Raw genomic sequence first — 15,539 nt, 5'->3', positions numbered from 1 at the left:
CAATTCATAAATGTTAGGGTTAATATCATTTTGAATTCTTGGGGCAAGCAGGAGACATGTGATACCTTAGAAAAGGCCAGCAGACTATCTGGTATTATCAGGAACTAGGGGGAAAAAAGATTAACTTTAGGCCCTTGTAGAAAAATAAAATGCATCCTTAATTAGATATTCTATATAGCTCTATTCATTTTAAGGAAAGGCATGACCGAAGGTCTAGAACAGAGTACATGAAATGCTCAAGAAATTGAGAGAGAGGGGCACGGCCAATAAGGAGTGACGAAAATGTCCAGGACTCTGTTCTAAAGGCTGAGAAGGGATTTGACAGCAGAATATGGAACACAGCATAGGGATAGTGTAGGAAATGTAGATTCATTAGCCCAAACCCAAGATGTTAAAATTAGAAGACTTTCTTGAAACCTGAAAGATGCAGATTGAGGACAAATAAAGAAATACTATTGAATTACAGTAGAGTATGTTAGTTAAGAAGGGGTAAATATTAAGTTGAGGTACATCCCTACTGTACTATTGTTGTGAGCAACACAAGGAAAACAGCTCTCTTTCCCCACAACAGTCCCCTTGGTAACAGTAATCAGAATTGGACTCTAGGCAGAAATTTGGGTGTTTTTCAGTCCAATAGTCATTACGTTCTTAAATATCACAGAATGATCAGTTTTGAGAAATGAAAAGAATGACATGGGCCAAGACTGAAAGTAATCTCTTTCTTTTATAGAGTGCTTTAAAGTTTCCCAAAGTGCCTTGCATATATTATCTCATTTGAGACTTACAAAGAGCTCTGTGAAACAGGTATGTAAAAAAAAATCTAGACATCATATAATTTGCTTAGGGAACTCCAATACAGATTGTTAGCTTATTTGTGACTGATAGTCTTAAGGAAGGCTGGATGGTACAGGGATTGAGTGATGGACCTGGAGTCAGGAAGACTCTGAATTCAAATCTGGACTCAAACACTTACTAGCTATGTGATCCCAGACAAGTCTTCTAATTCTGTTTGCCTCAGTTTCCTTATCTATAAAATAAGCTGAAGAAGGAAATGGCAAATCATTCCAGTGTCTTTGCCAAGAAAAGCTCAAATGGAGTCATGAAGAGTTGGACAAGCCTAAAAATGACTGAACACACACATAAACAAAGTCTTAACTCGAACCTTCCTGAATCCATTGGATGAGGGGAGGGAGAAATGAACTACTATCCATTATATTTTATGTACTTGTTGATGTAGGTATCATGGCTACTTCATTTTAATCCCCATTTTACAGATGAAGAAATTGTTTCAGAATGGTTAAACAATTTGTTTGGCTGTTAAGTTACAGAGCTAGGATTTGAACCTCAGCCTTCCTTACAACTTAAACAAATCATCTTTTGATCCAACTGTTTGGATATGGAGTCCTGTGGCTCAGCACCCTCAAAACGGTATTTAATGATAGTCTGGTACAGTAGAAAGACCATTTAAGTTTAGGTCACAATTTTCCCACTAAGTAGCTGTGTGATCTTGAGCAAGTTTTTACCTCTTTAGGTTTTATTTTCCTCTTCTGAGAAATAAAAGGGGTTGGACTAGTTCTTTCAGGTTCTTTCCAGCTCTGAAATTCTGTTGAATTCCATTTCTCATTTCAGGATTCTCTTTAAAAGACTTGACCGTCATAAATCCCTTAGTTTTTCCATGAGCCATAAAACATTTATTCATTTTTGTCATTCTATTCTTGAAGTTACACATGTGTCAACAATATTAGATTGACCAAGTTTTGTTAAAGGGAAAAAAACCAAACAGTTCTAATTGAGGATCATTAGATAGTGCAAAAGTTCTAAAGAGGACTGATGATAAGTTTGCCAAGAGTCGTTTGATCCCCTTTTCCTATAAATAGAACAAATGAAGGAAAACTTGGGAGTGGTGAGGAAGGTTAAAACAAGTGACATAAAAAAATACATGAGATTCTTCTTTTTTTTCTAAGGAGAATACTAGAAGAGGAATGCACTGGGGGAAACCCCATTAAAGCTTGGCTCTCCTTTATGGTATTCCTTCTTAAGAGCATCTCTAGAGAGCTCTGTACCTCCTCAATGCCTTCTCTGACAGCCCTGTAACCATCTGGCCCCAGCCTGGGCTCACAAAGCTAGATCTGGGGAAAAGGCTGTGATACTTTTACATCTTATACTTGTATAAGAAGATTAATTACTTTTTTCCCAAAGCTTTCTGGAAGTAAGATGAAAAAACTAAAAATAAAGAAAAATTCCTTAAAAGGAAACTATCTGGTTAATCCTTTTCAAGAATACAAGAAAGACCTGAACCATGGCAACTATTTGGGGGGAGCAGCATCCTTTTCCAAATCTGTGAACCTGTGATTGCCTCCATAGTGCACCTACATTAGGGTCTCCTGAGCCTACTATATCCTTAGAGGTTTTTCTGCCAGACTGGTACATAGTCAGTTCTTTCCTTGTATAGACTTGTATTTCCTCCTTTAACTTTTTGAGCTATTTTAAATTCTTACAACTTCAGGTAAGGGCAACTTCACCTTAATTTCACCTGCGAGGACCCCAGTTTCTACACCTATAAAACAAGAGGCTTGGACTGTATCCTTTTAAGGTCACTTTCGTCTCTGACATCCTATGATCCTACAATGCCATTGGCCAAATCAGAATGGGCATCAGAACCACAGATTCTCTTTCCTCTTCCAAATAAAATGTAAGCCTTGAGAGGAACCCAAGGAAAGAGAGAGAGAGAGAGAGAGAGAGAGAGAGAGAGAGAGAGAGAGAGAGAGAGAGAGACAGAGAGACAGAGAGACAGAAAGAGAGACAGAGAGAGACAGAGAGAGACAGAGAGAGAAAGAAATCCAAGGGAGAAGATGGAGCTTTGTGAGACATTTGGATGGCTTGAAAAGACTCCCTCCTCCTCCCTCAGCCCCCAAAAGCCAATATACCTTTAGGACTTCAGAACTTGGAATGTTCCATGTGCAGTTATTAATATGCAAAAAATGCCTTCATAAATACTTGATACTGAACACAGTAGGGAATCAGTTCATTTGAAAGAGGAAATGGGAGCTTGGAGTTGAAACATGTCTGCTTGTCTTTTTTTTATTTCTCTTTTCATCTCCACATTTCCCCTTGTAGTTTCACTCCCTCCCTGTCCCTCATAGCCCCTCGGTCCCCCACCTCCATCCCCAGTATCTCCTGGGCTGTTGTGGATTTCAGTTGCTAATTTCACTACTTCTCTTTGCGCTGGATGGATGAACGGCTTCTGTTATCGCTATCCTAACAGTTTGACACCCTTCTATGTGCTGGACATGAAGGTCCAGCTCTTCCTTGCCATTTATGAAAGTGGCTTCTTAAAAATTCTCCAAATGTCCTTTCCCCCCTAGCAACCAGTAGGGGACATCCTAGTGCAGCATCTTGAAGCTGGTCATATTCACAAAGTCAATGGCCCTGCCTTATCCTGACCTCAGGATGCTTTCTGAAACCCATTGGCTAATGGCATTATAGGATCATAGGATGTCAGAGATGAAAGTGACCTTAAAAGCATGCAGTCTGAGCCTCTTGTTTTATAGGTGCAGAAACTGTTTGGAAACACATTCTCCTTCCACACCTTCCCCACCCCATTCTCCTCAGAACACTCAAAAAGTAAATTTATTTTTCATAGAGAAAATCTTAATAATGTCAGCCCTTAAATAAAGGCAAAATGGGCTAGAAAGGGAAAGAGAAAAACAATGACAATGACAGCAAAAAGCTGCTGATGCTGTTGGAGATCAGTTTGGAATGGTAGCTGTTGCTTGAATAAAAAAGGATGGACATGTCAGTGAGATTCACCAGACAGAGACTGGAGGCATCTTCTTGACTATCTGCCAGTGGCATATCAGGGTACTGTAAACTAAAGTCTGCTAAGCATGAAGTCTAGCCTCCAAATTGATCCCAGATGCTTTCAATGGTAAACATTAAATTAGCCATTTACTTCAAGTAAGGATAAGAAAGTCATTAGAATGGATGTCTGGGACCATATCATGGCGAAGTGGAAAATAATGTTGGATGTGCAGTCAGAAGACTTGGTTTTGAACTTTGTCTCAACCATTTACTTATGTGGGTGATACTGGGTATATCACTTAATATTTCTGGTCTTAGTTTCCTCTTTTAAAAAATGGGGGCACCTGAGTGGCTCAATGGGTTGAGAGCTGTATGTAGAGATGGGAGGTTCTAGGTTCAAAACTGGCCTAAGACACTTCCTAGCTGTGTGACCCTGGGCAAGTCACTTAGCCCCCATTGCCTAGCCCTTACCACTCTTTTGCCTTGGAACCGATATATAGTATTGATTCTAAGACAGAAGATGAGGATTAAAAAAAAACAGATTGGACTAGATGGTCTCTAAGGTCCTCTTTGGTTCTAAACCCAATGAAATTGACCTGGGGACTTGGTAGCCAGAGAAGGTTTGCATCCATGTTAGGAAGGGCATGCTCTGAAAATCCAGTTATCAATATGGTTAGTGTCACGTAAGGAAATAGCAACCATCATGGAGGTCTTTTTCCAAAAGGCATTCTCTCAGTAAATATTAAAAAATGCCTGTGACAGCCTCCAAGATGTAGGCTATACTGCAGAATCAAGTCATATTCATGGACCTTTTGCAAGGGTGTTAGCAGGTAGAGAAAATTTGATGCTTTGAAAAAAAGTATCTCTGTGTCTCTAGGTCAAATAGATTTAGGTTTGAAAGGGACCTTAGAGGTTAGCAAGTTGAACCCCCTCACTTTATAGATGAGGAAAATGAAGCACAAATAACTTGCCTAAGGCAGTATATGATTAGAGACAGAAACAGGTTCTATATCCTGGTTCTTTGACTCAAAATCCAGTGGTTTTTTTTTTTTTCTACTATACGACTTTGCCAAGATGGTGGAAGATAGCATAGTGCAATGGAAAGCATGTTCCATCAGAAATTAGAATCCTTGGGTTCTGCTGCTTTATGACCTGTGGAAATTTAGTCAAGTTTCTTAACTCAGACCTCAGTTTATTAATCAATAAATGAGGGAGTTGGACTTAATGGCCTCTGACACATCATTTCCACTTCTAGATCTCTTCTTATGATTACTCATCGGGTCACCACAGGGACACCAGGAGAAAATCCAGACTGGCATTCTATGAGACTTGGATAAGCAAATCTCTTCCGTGGGCTAATATAATCAGTGACCTAACAAATTTGGCATGTTGCTTCTACCATGGTTACTTGTTTTTCATCTTGTTCCTGTCTTTGAGAAGGGCCCTGCTTTCGCTACAAAGCCTGGCATGCAGTAGGAACTCAGTAAATTTTATAAATTAAATAGAATTCTAATTTAGCTCTTTTTCAGAGGATAATCCTATTAATAATCCCTATCCTCAACTGAAGATCTTCAAATGCAAAGGTGGCCTCAAGGATTCTCTTGAAAGTAAGAATGCATTCATTTTTAAATGTTTCTTACTCTTTTTATTTCTATCCAATTACAGATTGGCAGTAGTATAGGGTTACTATGGATTGGAGCTTTTTTGAAAATTCTTCTCGGGGAGATCTTACTTTTGAATGGGAATTTCATCTTTGTGTTTGTGTAGTCCTTTAATTTTTATTTTTTTTTTTTGGTCTTAGTTAGACCTGTGGGTTCCTCCTATAGGTCCATTCATATAGGGAACTCCATGTATGGAAGTTTCCTAAAATACACTGACAATTCATCTGCAACTTATAGCCTTAGAGTTGTTTATAATATGGAGAGATTAAGAGAATTGTCCTCAGTTGCTCAGTTAGAATGGGTCAGAGATAGGTCTTCTTGAATCCAGTAACAGTTTTTCAACCTTTTAATGGGGGAATACAAATCAGGAGTCTAGGAGTCTTATACATTTTTGACTTTGCTATTGAGTTACAGTGTGATTCTATGCTGGCTGAAATATTCCTAGACATATGACTTGATTGATTTAAAGGAACTGTTGATTTACAAAGCTCTGCCACAAATTATTTGGCAATTCTTTGTCATTTATAATCTTAGGAAGTTGACTGGAGCTCAGGGAAGCTAGATGGAATATTAGATAGAATGTTGGACCTGCAATCAGGAAGATCTGAGTTCAAGTCTAACCTCAGACATTTATTATATTAACCTGGGGAAATCCTTTAACCTTTGTCTGCTTCAGTTTCCTCAACTATAAAAACTACAAAAAGAGTTTTTTGTGAGGATCATCTGAGATAATATTTATAAAACATTTAGCATAGTGGCAGGCATTTAGTAATTGCTTGTTCTAGTCCTTTCCCTTCCCATTGGGGGTTAATTGGCTTGCTTGTAATTTTTTAGTCATTTTTCAGTTATGTCCAATTTTTCATAACCCCTTTTGCGGTTTTCTTGGCAAATATCCTGGAGTAGCTTGCCATTTCCTTCTCCAGCTTATTTTTCAGATGAGGAAACTGAGGCAAACTTGAACTCAAGTCTTCCCGACTGCAGGTCCAGCACTCTAATTCTCCGTCTAGTTGCCCAGAGCTCTAGATAATCCCTTAAAGACTACAAATAATTTGATCTCAAGAAAATGAGTCTTCTTGACTCTAGGTCTCCTGCTTTATCCACTAGAGAGCCACCTAGCTGCCTATGGTTACACAGAGAGCATTTGTCAGATTCTGGATTTGAATCCAAGCCTTTTCTGGCTCCAAGGAAGAGACTGCTGATATGGTTAAATAGTTAAATAGAATACTCTTATTAGAATGTCACATTATGTTATTTGGGTTGATATTAACTCTCTTGATGCAAGCATGGCCTTTTTTGTTAGGTGATCTGTGGTGAATTTTGAATGGTTTTAGAGATAGTCTCTGGGGTGTTAGAAGGCCTTTGGATTCTGGTAACCAAAAAAAGTATAATAATTTTATATTTCACTTTGTCACAATGTCTCCTTCGAAGAGTCTCTAGATACTCACTTATAAAGGACAGCTTCAAGGTAGGCATTTTTAAAAGAAGAAAATATTGTTCCTATGATAATTACTTTACTTATCTGAAATTTTCTACTTTGCTATATCTTTCCCTAGCAACAACCTCACCAGGACCTGTAGTCTGAGGGACGGTTGAGGTGATAGCTGATATTTTCCTTCGAGACCTTAAGATAGCTATCTATATCTTTTAAAAAATACAATAAACTTTTGGAAGTAGAAGGGGAAAAAAGAAAGAGACAGGAAAATTGGGGAGAAGAGGGAGGACTAAGGAGCCATAGAATCCCAGATGGCAGCAAAGCTAAATCTTGGGGAGTAAAATACTAACTTTTCATTTTTCCTTTGTTCCTTCTCTGGGTTTCTCAGTTCTAGAAATTGCTCTAGTTTGTTCTATGGAAAGCATTTTTAAAAATTTTATTTAAATTTTATTTTTTTACTGATTTACTTCTCTAATTTTATTTTGAACATTTTCCTATAGTTACATGTTCCATGTTCTTTCCCTCTCCCCAAACCCCTCTAACCCCCCTTAGCCAACACACAATTCCACTGGATTTTACATGTATCATTGATTAAGACCTAATTCCATATTATTGATAATTAGACTAGAGTTATCGTTTAGTGTCCTCATCCCCAATAATATCCCCATCAGCCCATGTGTTCAAGCAGTTGTTTTTCTTCTGTGTTTTTCCTCTGGAGAGCATCTTTGAACATAGTCACAACCTCAAAGCTTCTAGTGGCAGAATAAGTTTATAAAGATTGGCAAATATACAGCCTTAGGGTTAAGGGGACATGGGTACTCATACTCTGGGTAGTAAATGAGTTTAACCATTCTGGAAAACAGTTTGGAACTCTGATGGAAAAATGACTTTATTGTTCATACCCTTGGATCAAGTGATGCCATTGTTGGGCATATGTTCCAAGCAGGGCAAATACAGAGGGAAAGATCTTCCATATGCCCCCATAAATACTTAGCGGTTCTTTTTGTCAAAGCAAAAAATGAAAACAAGGCAGGTACTCATCAATTGGGGAATGGCTGAGTGCCAGAAGAAATGATGAATATGGAGAATTCAGAGAAACTTGGGAAGGTTTACTTGAACAGATACAGAATCAAGAAAGCAACACAGAGGGCAGCTAGGTAGCCCAGTGGATAGAGACAGGTCTGTAGGTGAGAGGATTTGGTTTCAAGTCTGAGCTCAGGCACTTCCTAGCTGTGTAACTCTGGGCTAGTCACTTAACTCTCATTGCCTAGACCTTACTGCTCTTCTGTCTTGGAGCAAATAAACAGTATTGATTCTAAGATTCTAAGATGAGTTTAAAAAAATTTTTTTTAAGTGAACAGTGATCATGATAATGTAAAAGAAAATAATCCTAAAAAACTTCAGAATTCAGATCTATACAATAACAAATGTTGATTCCAGGGGATGACAGGATCATAGATTTGGCTTAACCTTCTCTCTTTACTAGTAAGAAAACTGAGGCTCAGAGAGATTAGGTTAGCTACTCTCTGTCACACAGGTAGAGGTAGAGGTTGCCTGCTATTTGTCACACAAGTAATAAATAGAGCTAGGATTTGAACCCAAGTCCATGGCATATTTTACATTGCATCATGCTGACTGATGATGAGATAAAACTTTTTTCTTTCAGTAGAGCAGTGGTGGAGTATGCGTAGAGAATGGGGTATATATTGCCAGACACAGTCAATGTGTCCATTTATTTTGCTTACCTTCATTTCTTTGTTACAAGGAAAGTTGGTACAGGGTTTAGAACTCTGGATTTGCAGTGAAGGAGATCTGAGTTCAAATTTAACCATAAATGCTTATTTAGCTGTTTGTGATGCTAGATAATCTCCCTCAGTCTCAGTTTCCTTATCTGCAAAGTGGGGATAGTAAAAGCACCTACCCCCCCCCCCCCGAGTTTTTGTAAGGATCAAATAAGACAATATTTGTAAAGTGCTTTGTAAACCTTAAAACTCCATATAAATGATAGCCATTACTATTATTATAATAGGAAGTAACAATATTAAAAAACAAAAGTGTAACAATCCCAAAGCATAATAACTAATTTCCAGACAAACTCTCATCTGTTTTCCTCACAGTCATCTTTGGTGTGTTTTCCCTTCATTTTTCCTTTTTTTCCTTCCTTTGTTTCCTACCCAAGTACATTGACCAGTTAATCTCTAAAAGACCAATAAGTCTTATCTTTGAATGATTAAATGCTCAGTATTTTAATGGAAGATGCTTTTCTATCTGTCCTTGTTCACTTATGTTGTTTGTATCTGGCATTTAGGATAACTATTCAGTGTCTCTGTGTACTGGAAAAAACTGAAATTATTGGATCTGGAAGGGACCTTAATAATTATCTCCAGGGATTCTTAACCAAGATCTATTAACTTGATTTTGTAAAAAATTAATGATTATCTCAATATCATTCATTTCTTTGTTAACCCTATATGTTTTATTTTATGCATTTAAAAACATTACCCCGAGCAGGAGTTTATAGGCTGTTTCTAGATTTCCAAGGGGGTCTCTGACACAGAAAAGGTTAAGAAGCTTTGCTTTAGCTCACATTTCCCTCTCATTTTATAGATAAGTACACTGGAGAAGGCTGAAAAAGTGAAGTGACTCCCCTAAAATCATCCAGTTACTGGATATAACTACCACCCCACGCTACTCCTCTAGCTGGTTATTAAGCTGATAATACATCCTAGCACTTGTGGGTAAACAATGTCCTCTCATGTCTGGAGTTTTATGACTATTTATTAAGTTTGAAAAGCAGGGTCAATAATCATACCTTCTCTTCTGGCATTGAGGGCAAGGATGAAGAAGTTTCACAGACATTCACATGAAGACTAGTTTCTAGATGAAAATTTCCTTCAAGGAAAAGCAAAAAAAGTAATCAAGAATTTCAAATGTATTTGTTCCTTAGTTAAATACAAAACAAAACACCTTTATTTTCCATCTTAGAATAGATCCTAATTATTGGTTCCAAGGCAAAAGAGTGGTTAGGGCTAGGGATTCGGAGTTAAGTGACTTGCCCAAGATCACACAGCTAGGAAGTGTCAGAAGTCACATTTGAACCCAGGCACTCACATCTCTAGGTTTGGTTCACAATCCACTGGTTTTTGACTGCATAGCTTGTAATCTGTTCCTTATATTGTATTTCATGATATCTTTAAGGTTTCATTTTTTTAAGGTTACCTGTATTAATCTAATTGTTATCTGTACCATTTATGAACATCTTAAACATTTTTAAGTTGTAAATAGCCCATAAGTCTTAGGATCACATGTCTTAAGTTTTTATTCTATTCAAGGTGTACAACCTTGAAGATTTTAATGCCTTGAGAATTTAAATTATAATTTTATAAGAGGTCTTTAGAATTGACTTCAGATGCCTAGTACCCTTCTGTATAAATGATAAGGTTTTATATATTTATTATAAAGAATGTTGTCTTAAAGGGGTAGAGGAAACATATGAGAGTTTCCTACCCTTTTTTTTTTTTTTTTTTTTTTTACACAGGAAGCCAGGAGAGCTCCCGTATGCTTGATGTTTTGTCTCTATGTTTTAGCTTGCTTTCCCATCAGAAGTATCTAGAATTCCTGAGGATAATTTAGACCCAGAAGGTTTTTTAATCAGATTTTTTTAGACTCTGCTCCACAATTACCATGGAGGCAGTAATAGTTTGTTGAGAAAATATCTTAGCCAAGGTTGAATGATTTACTATACCTGTTGAATCTGTAACAAGTATACAATTTTTTAAAAACATCATAGTAAGTGATTATAATAATGGGCTTGTTTGCTATTGTCTTTAAATGTGTTATTGGAAATTATGGTACTTTATTTGAATGTGCATTATGAATCTGCTATTTTATAAAAACCATTTACACTCACAGTTCATAAAAAAGCTTAACAGGAAATAGATCTCATTTTTGGGTGAAAAACCTTTCACTAATTCTGAGCTATATATTTTTTGATTTTTAAAACATTCATTTATTTTTCTTCCTTGCATGTGTGATGCAATATGTGTTCTTTTCTCTCATTTTTTTATCCTTGAGAGCATTGTATTTTTTCCCTGAATTTTAATTTTCTTATTGCTTTTCCTTTTAATTTTTTAATAGAATAATTGACCCTTTTTCCTTTTTTCTCATTTTTGTACTTAAAGTACATATAATCAATGTTATTTTTTTAATTTTACAGGGATATAAGTTTAATGTAAATATATATTTGCTATAATATTAATATATACCCCAAAAGCCTTAGATTATGGTAACCTGCCAATTATTGGTAAATATTATGGGACTGTCATTAATGTCTCTCTTTCTGATTCCAGGAGAAGGAAAAAAAAAAAGAGCCACAAGGTCATGGAGACCTACTGAGAATCTGCAAAGTGTCAAGGAGCAAAAGGTCATGCAGATCATGGATTGAGGAAGTTCTGTGCCAATACTGAAACTATTTTAAACTAGTGTTTGAGTTTTGGGGTTGTAGCTTTCTAACATTTTAGAGGCCAGATTTCCCTTTAACTTAAATTCCTAGTAAACACCTAAGATTGGCTATCATTATGCCTCATTCCTTGAGAAGGTGTAGGCAAATCAGACCAGGGAAAGACACTTCCCTTGCACATATATTTAGTCCTGTTATTTCTCTTATATATAGAATGGCAATTTTCTGTAGTCCTGGCTCCTGAATGGGTAATTGCAAACTGCTTAAATCACTTTAATTGGGCCTTGATTAGGACCTGTTATAAGTTTATTTTCCCTTACATTTTTTGCACATAAGATTTTCACATTTTACATTTCATTTACAAGTTAATTTTTTCTCCTTTATTTGGATTTTATTATTATTATTATTATTATTTTCTTTTGCCAAATGATTTCATACAACACCGTGATTCAGCCATGCATCCTTAGCTAACCTGGGGTACCCTCTTCAGGGGAGAATGTGTTATTGATTCTCCTCAGGGGTGTGTGCAAGTTTTATAATCATAATGTTTGTATCATAATCTATAATATAAAATTTTAACTCTTTTAGGAGTAATTTCAGGGGGGAATGTATAATTCTTCTCAGAAGGGAATGTATGTTTTATAATCTATAATGTAAAGTTTAAATTCTTTGAGAGTAATTTTAGGATAAGAAATTTGCCATCTCCCCAGAATCCAGACAACGAACCTGTTTGGAGAAAGCACCATGAAGATGCCTGAAGAGCCTTCACTGGATCATGAAGATCAAAATTGAACTTTGGGGTGTAGGTGATTGAACTATGGGGAGTTGAAAACATTTGTTTTGAATGTGCACTCTTATGCCAAAGGGGACTGCCCCAATTGCTTTTTTGTCAATGCGGCTAGCAATCATTGGATCATTGTTTTGTCCTCTTTTCTTTTATCCCCAAATTTCTGTAATTTAAAAGTTAGTTATGTTTATAAGAGCATTCGAGGAGATGAGTCTCTTGTTGCTCTTCACGGGGGAATGTGATATTGGAAATTTGGGGTTCATTTGAGCCTTAAATATTTAGATATATGATATAGTATAGGGAGCCAGTTCTAATCTGAATATGCAATCTTATCTAAGTAACATTTGTTAGGATTCAGGCTTCTCAATTATCAAGGAAAGGAATCATTAACTCAGTAGATGCTGGTCTGCCACTTCAAAGCTCTCCAATAAGAATTCTAAGAAAGATGGGGATCAAAGACTGAGTCAAAAGAGGAGCCTCAGATTTTTATCTTAGATGGCCCATTCTGTCTGACCTGACATGCAGTGCAGAAAAATCATACACACAGTTTTACTTGCCAATGATTTTGTAATGGGATCCAGATAAAATATCTGTTACAGACTCTGTTTCTCTAAATGACTCCTAATAGCCTCTTGGAGGGATCAAGTTGATTTTGGATTAACCTACCTGCTGGTACCAGAGCTTTTTGGGGCTCAGGTGACCAGGAGAACACAAAGACTGCCTCAGTCTGGATTGGTCATGTAGGGAATCCAGATAACAGGCCCTAAATTTGATCCTATTTCTCCAATGGTATATCCAACAGCTCTCCACAATATAGACTTCCTGTGGACGTTTAAGGGACTTTGAAGCTATATTTCCCAAGATTCAACAGGTTTCCTATCTTACGTGGTGACATGAGCCAAAGTAAAGCATAGCTTAAATAGAGAGGACTTGATTGGGACACTCTCTTTGGTACGAGGCAGTGAGGTGGGAGAAGTTAATGGTGGGCGATTTGAATTAGATCTTAGCAGGCGTGTGGTCTTCTTTATTTTACCAACATGGCTTTAAATAAAATATCAATACTTTTATCTATATCCATCTATATCAATTTTAATCATAACAGTTTGTAGGGGGTTTTAGGTGTAGTTAGACTAAGAAGTTAGTATTTTAGTATTTTATTCTATGAGGAACAAAGAACCACTTAAAAGTTTTTGAACAGGGGAGTAACATGGTCAAACTTAAGCCTAGGAAAATATTCTAGTAGGTAAGTGGAAGATGGAGTGAAATGGAAAGAGCTATAAACATGGGTAAGGGATGATGAAGTCTGCCTGAACTGGTGTGGTAGATGTGTGAATGGAAGAAGGAGGAAAATGCTATGTTCTAGAGATATTTTCTAGACTAGTTCTAGCTTAGACTAGTCCATTGGTTCCGAGCTTGGGCCTGTAATTCAACAAAATACTCATGAGCCAAATAACATTTAATAAAAATAAATTTGTTTAAAATTTAAAAGGTTAGATGGAAAAGCCAAGGTGACTGAGTATAGGCAGCAACCTAGCTGAACTCTTTCAATATTCCCTTTAAAAACCAAAACACTTCTCAAATCAGATTATAGAGTACCAGAATCAGAGTGAGACATTTTCCCAGACTAAGAAAACTTAGGAAGTTCTTAGGAGAGATCTGTAACACAAATATGGGAGCCTGCCCAGAATGGGCTATGATACTTTTTTTTTGTGATAGTGGCAGGAGATTTGGGAATTCTCAGACCAGAGATGATAAAGGAGTTGGTCAACTAGTCCGAAAGAGATTACTGGGGACTCTTTGATGGCACTGGTTATAGCTGGCACTGATTGGCAACTCTATTGCCCATAAGCAGTTCCGGGTTGTATTCCAAGATAGAGAAGGAACACTTATAGTTAGTCATAAGGGAGCATGGCTCCTCATTACAGTTCCAAGGCAGAAAGGATTACTAGAGATTGTGGCCACAGGAAAGCAGAGGATTTGATTACAGTTCCAGGGTCAGGAGGAATGCTATTGTTTATGGCTTCAGGGGATCAAGGGCTCTTTCTGGGTAACTACCAGAGCAGAGGCCAAGAGAGCAGGACTATACCTCTGCCCATATCATATTACCTTGGAAGCATTGAAAACTTGAAGAATCTCAGAACTAGCTCTGAAATAGGAGTACAAAAAAGCCTGAAGCTTGAGACAATACTTCCCTACCCTTAGATAAGCAGAGCTCTCAAAGTGAAGGAATAGGCTGGAAAAATGAGCAAACAACAACTACAAAAAATAATTTAACCATAAAAATCTACTTTGATGGCATGGAAAACCAAGATGTAAACAACAATGTAAAAACAAGTAAAGCCTTGAAGAAAAATGCCAATTGGATACAAGCTCAACAAGAATTCCTAAGAGAGTTTAAAAAAAAAGATAAAAGTGGTAGAGGAAAAATTGGGAAATGAAATGAGAATAATGCAAGAAAATTATGAAAAGAGAATTAATAGGTTGGTAAAAGAGACACAAAATATCCTAAATAAAATAACTTAAAAAAGAGAATTGGCCTAATGGTAAAAAGAAAGGCACAAAAATTTACTGAAGAAAAGAACTATTTAAAAATTAGAATTGGGTAAGTGGAAGCTAATGACTTTGTGAGACATAAGGAAACAAATAAAACAAAGTTAGGACAATGAAAAAATAGAAGAAAATGTGAAATATCTCATTGAAAAAGCAACCAATCTAGGAAATAGATATATAATTTAAGAATTGTTAGACCACCTGAATGCCATGATAAAAAAGAGCCTAGATATTATATTTAAAAAGTTATAAAGGAAAATTACTCTGTTATCTTAGATCCAGAAGGTTAAATAGAAATTTAAAGATTGCCTCTTGAAAGAGATCCTAAAATGAAAACTCCCAGGAATATTATAGTCAAATTCCAGAGTTTTCTCCAGGCCAAGAAGAAAATATTGCAAGCAATCAGAAAGAAGCAATTCAAATATTGTGGAGCCACAGTTATGATAACATAAGATTTAGTTTGCCAGAAGGCAAAGGAGCTAGGATTATAACAAAGAATACCTTCCCAGGAAAACCAAATATAATGCTTCAGTAGAACAATTGGATATTTAAAGAAATAGAGGACTTTCAAGGATTCCTAATGAAAAGACCAGAGCTTAATAGAAAATTGGACTTTCAAACACAAGATTCAAAAGAAGTATAAAAAAGTAAACATGAAAGTGTAATCATAAGGGACTCAATAAAATTAAACCATTTATATTCTTATATGAGAAGAAGATACATGTAACTCCTAAGAACTTTATTATTATCAGGGTAGTTAAAGGAGTCTACATAGATAGAAGGCATAAATATAAGGCAAATACATTGGGATACTCTCTAAGGAAAAAAAAGAAGGTGTATGAAAGAGGA

At 36.5% G+C, this 15,539-nt stretch overlaps 1 protein-coding gene across 1 annotated transcript in view; it reads right to left on the bottom strand.

Annotated features, from left to right (window-relative positions):
- KIAA2012 (KIAA2012 ortholog) overlaps positions 1-15,539 on the bottom strand; it is a 145,306-nt gene that overhangs the window by 55,478 nt on the left and 74,289 nt on the right. Inside the window, 1 exon segment of the mRNA XM_044669403.1 lies at positions 9,707-9,786. Within this exon segment, the coding sequence (XP_044525338.1) occupies positions 9,707-9,786 (80 nt within the window).

Source organism: Gracilinanus agilis, chromosome 3, assembly GCF_016433145.1.
Source record: "Gracilinanus agilis isolate LMUSP501 chromosome 3, AgileGrace, whole genome shotgun sequence".
Classification (NCBI taxonomy): Eukaryota; Metazoa; Chordata; class Mammalia; order Didelphimorphia; family Didelphidae; genus Gracilinanus; species Gracilinanus agilis.
This window is presented reverse-complemented; position numbering and strand designations above follow the sequence as displayed.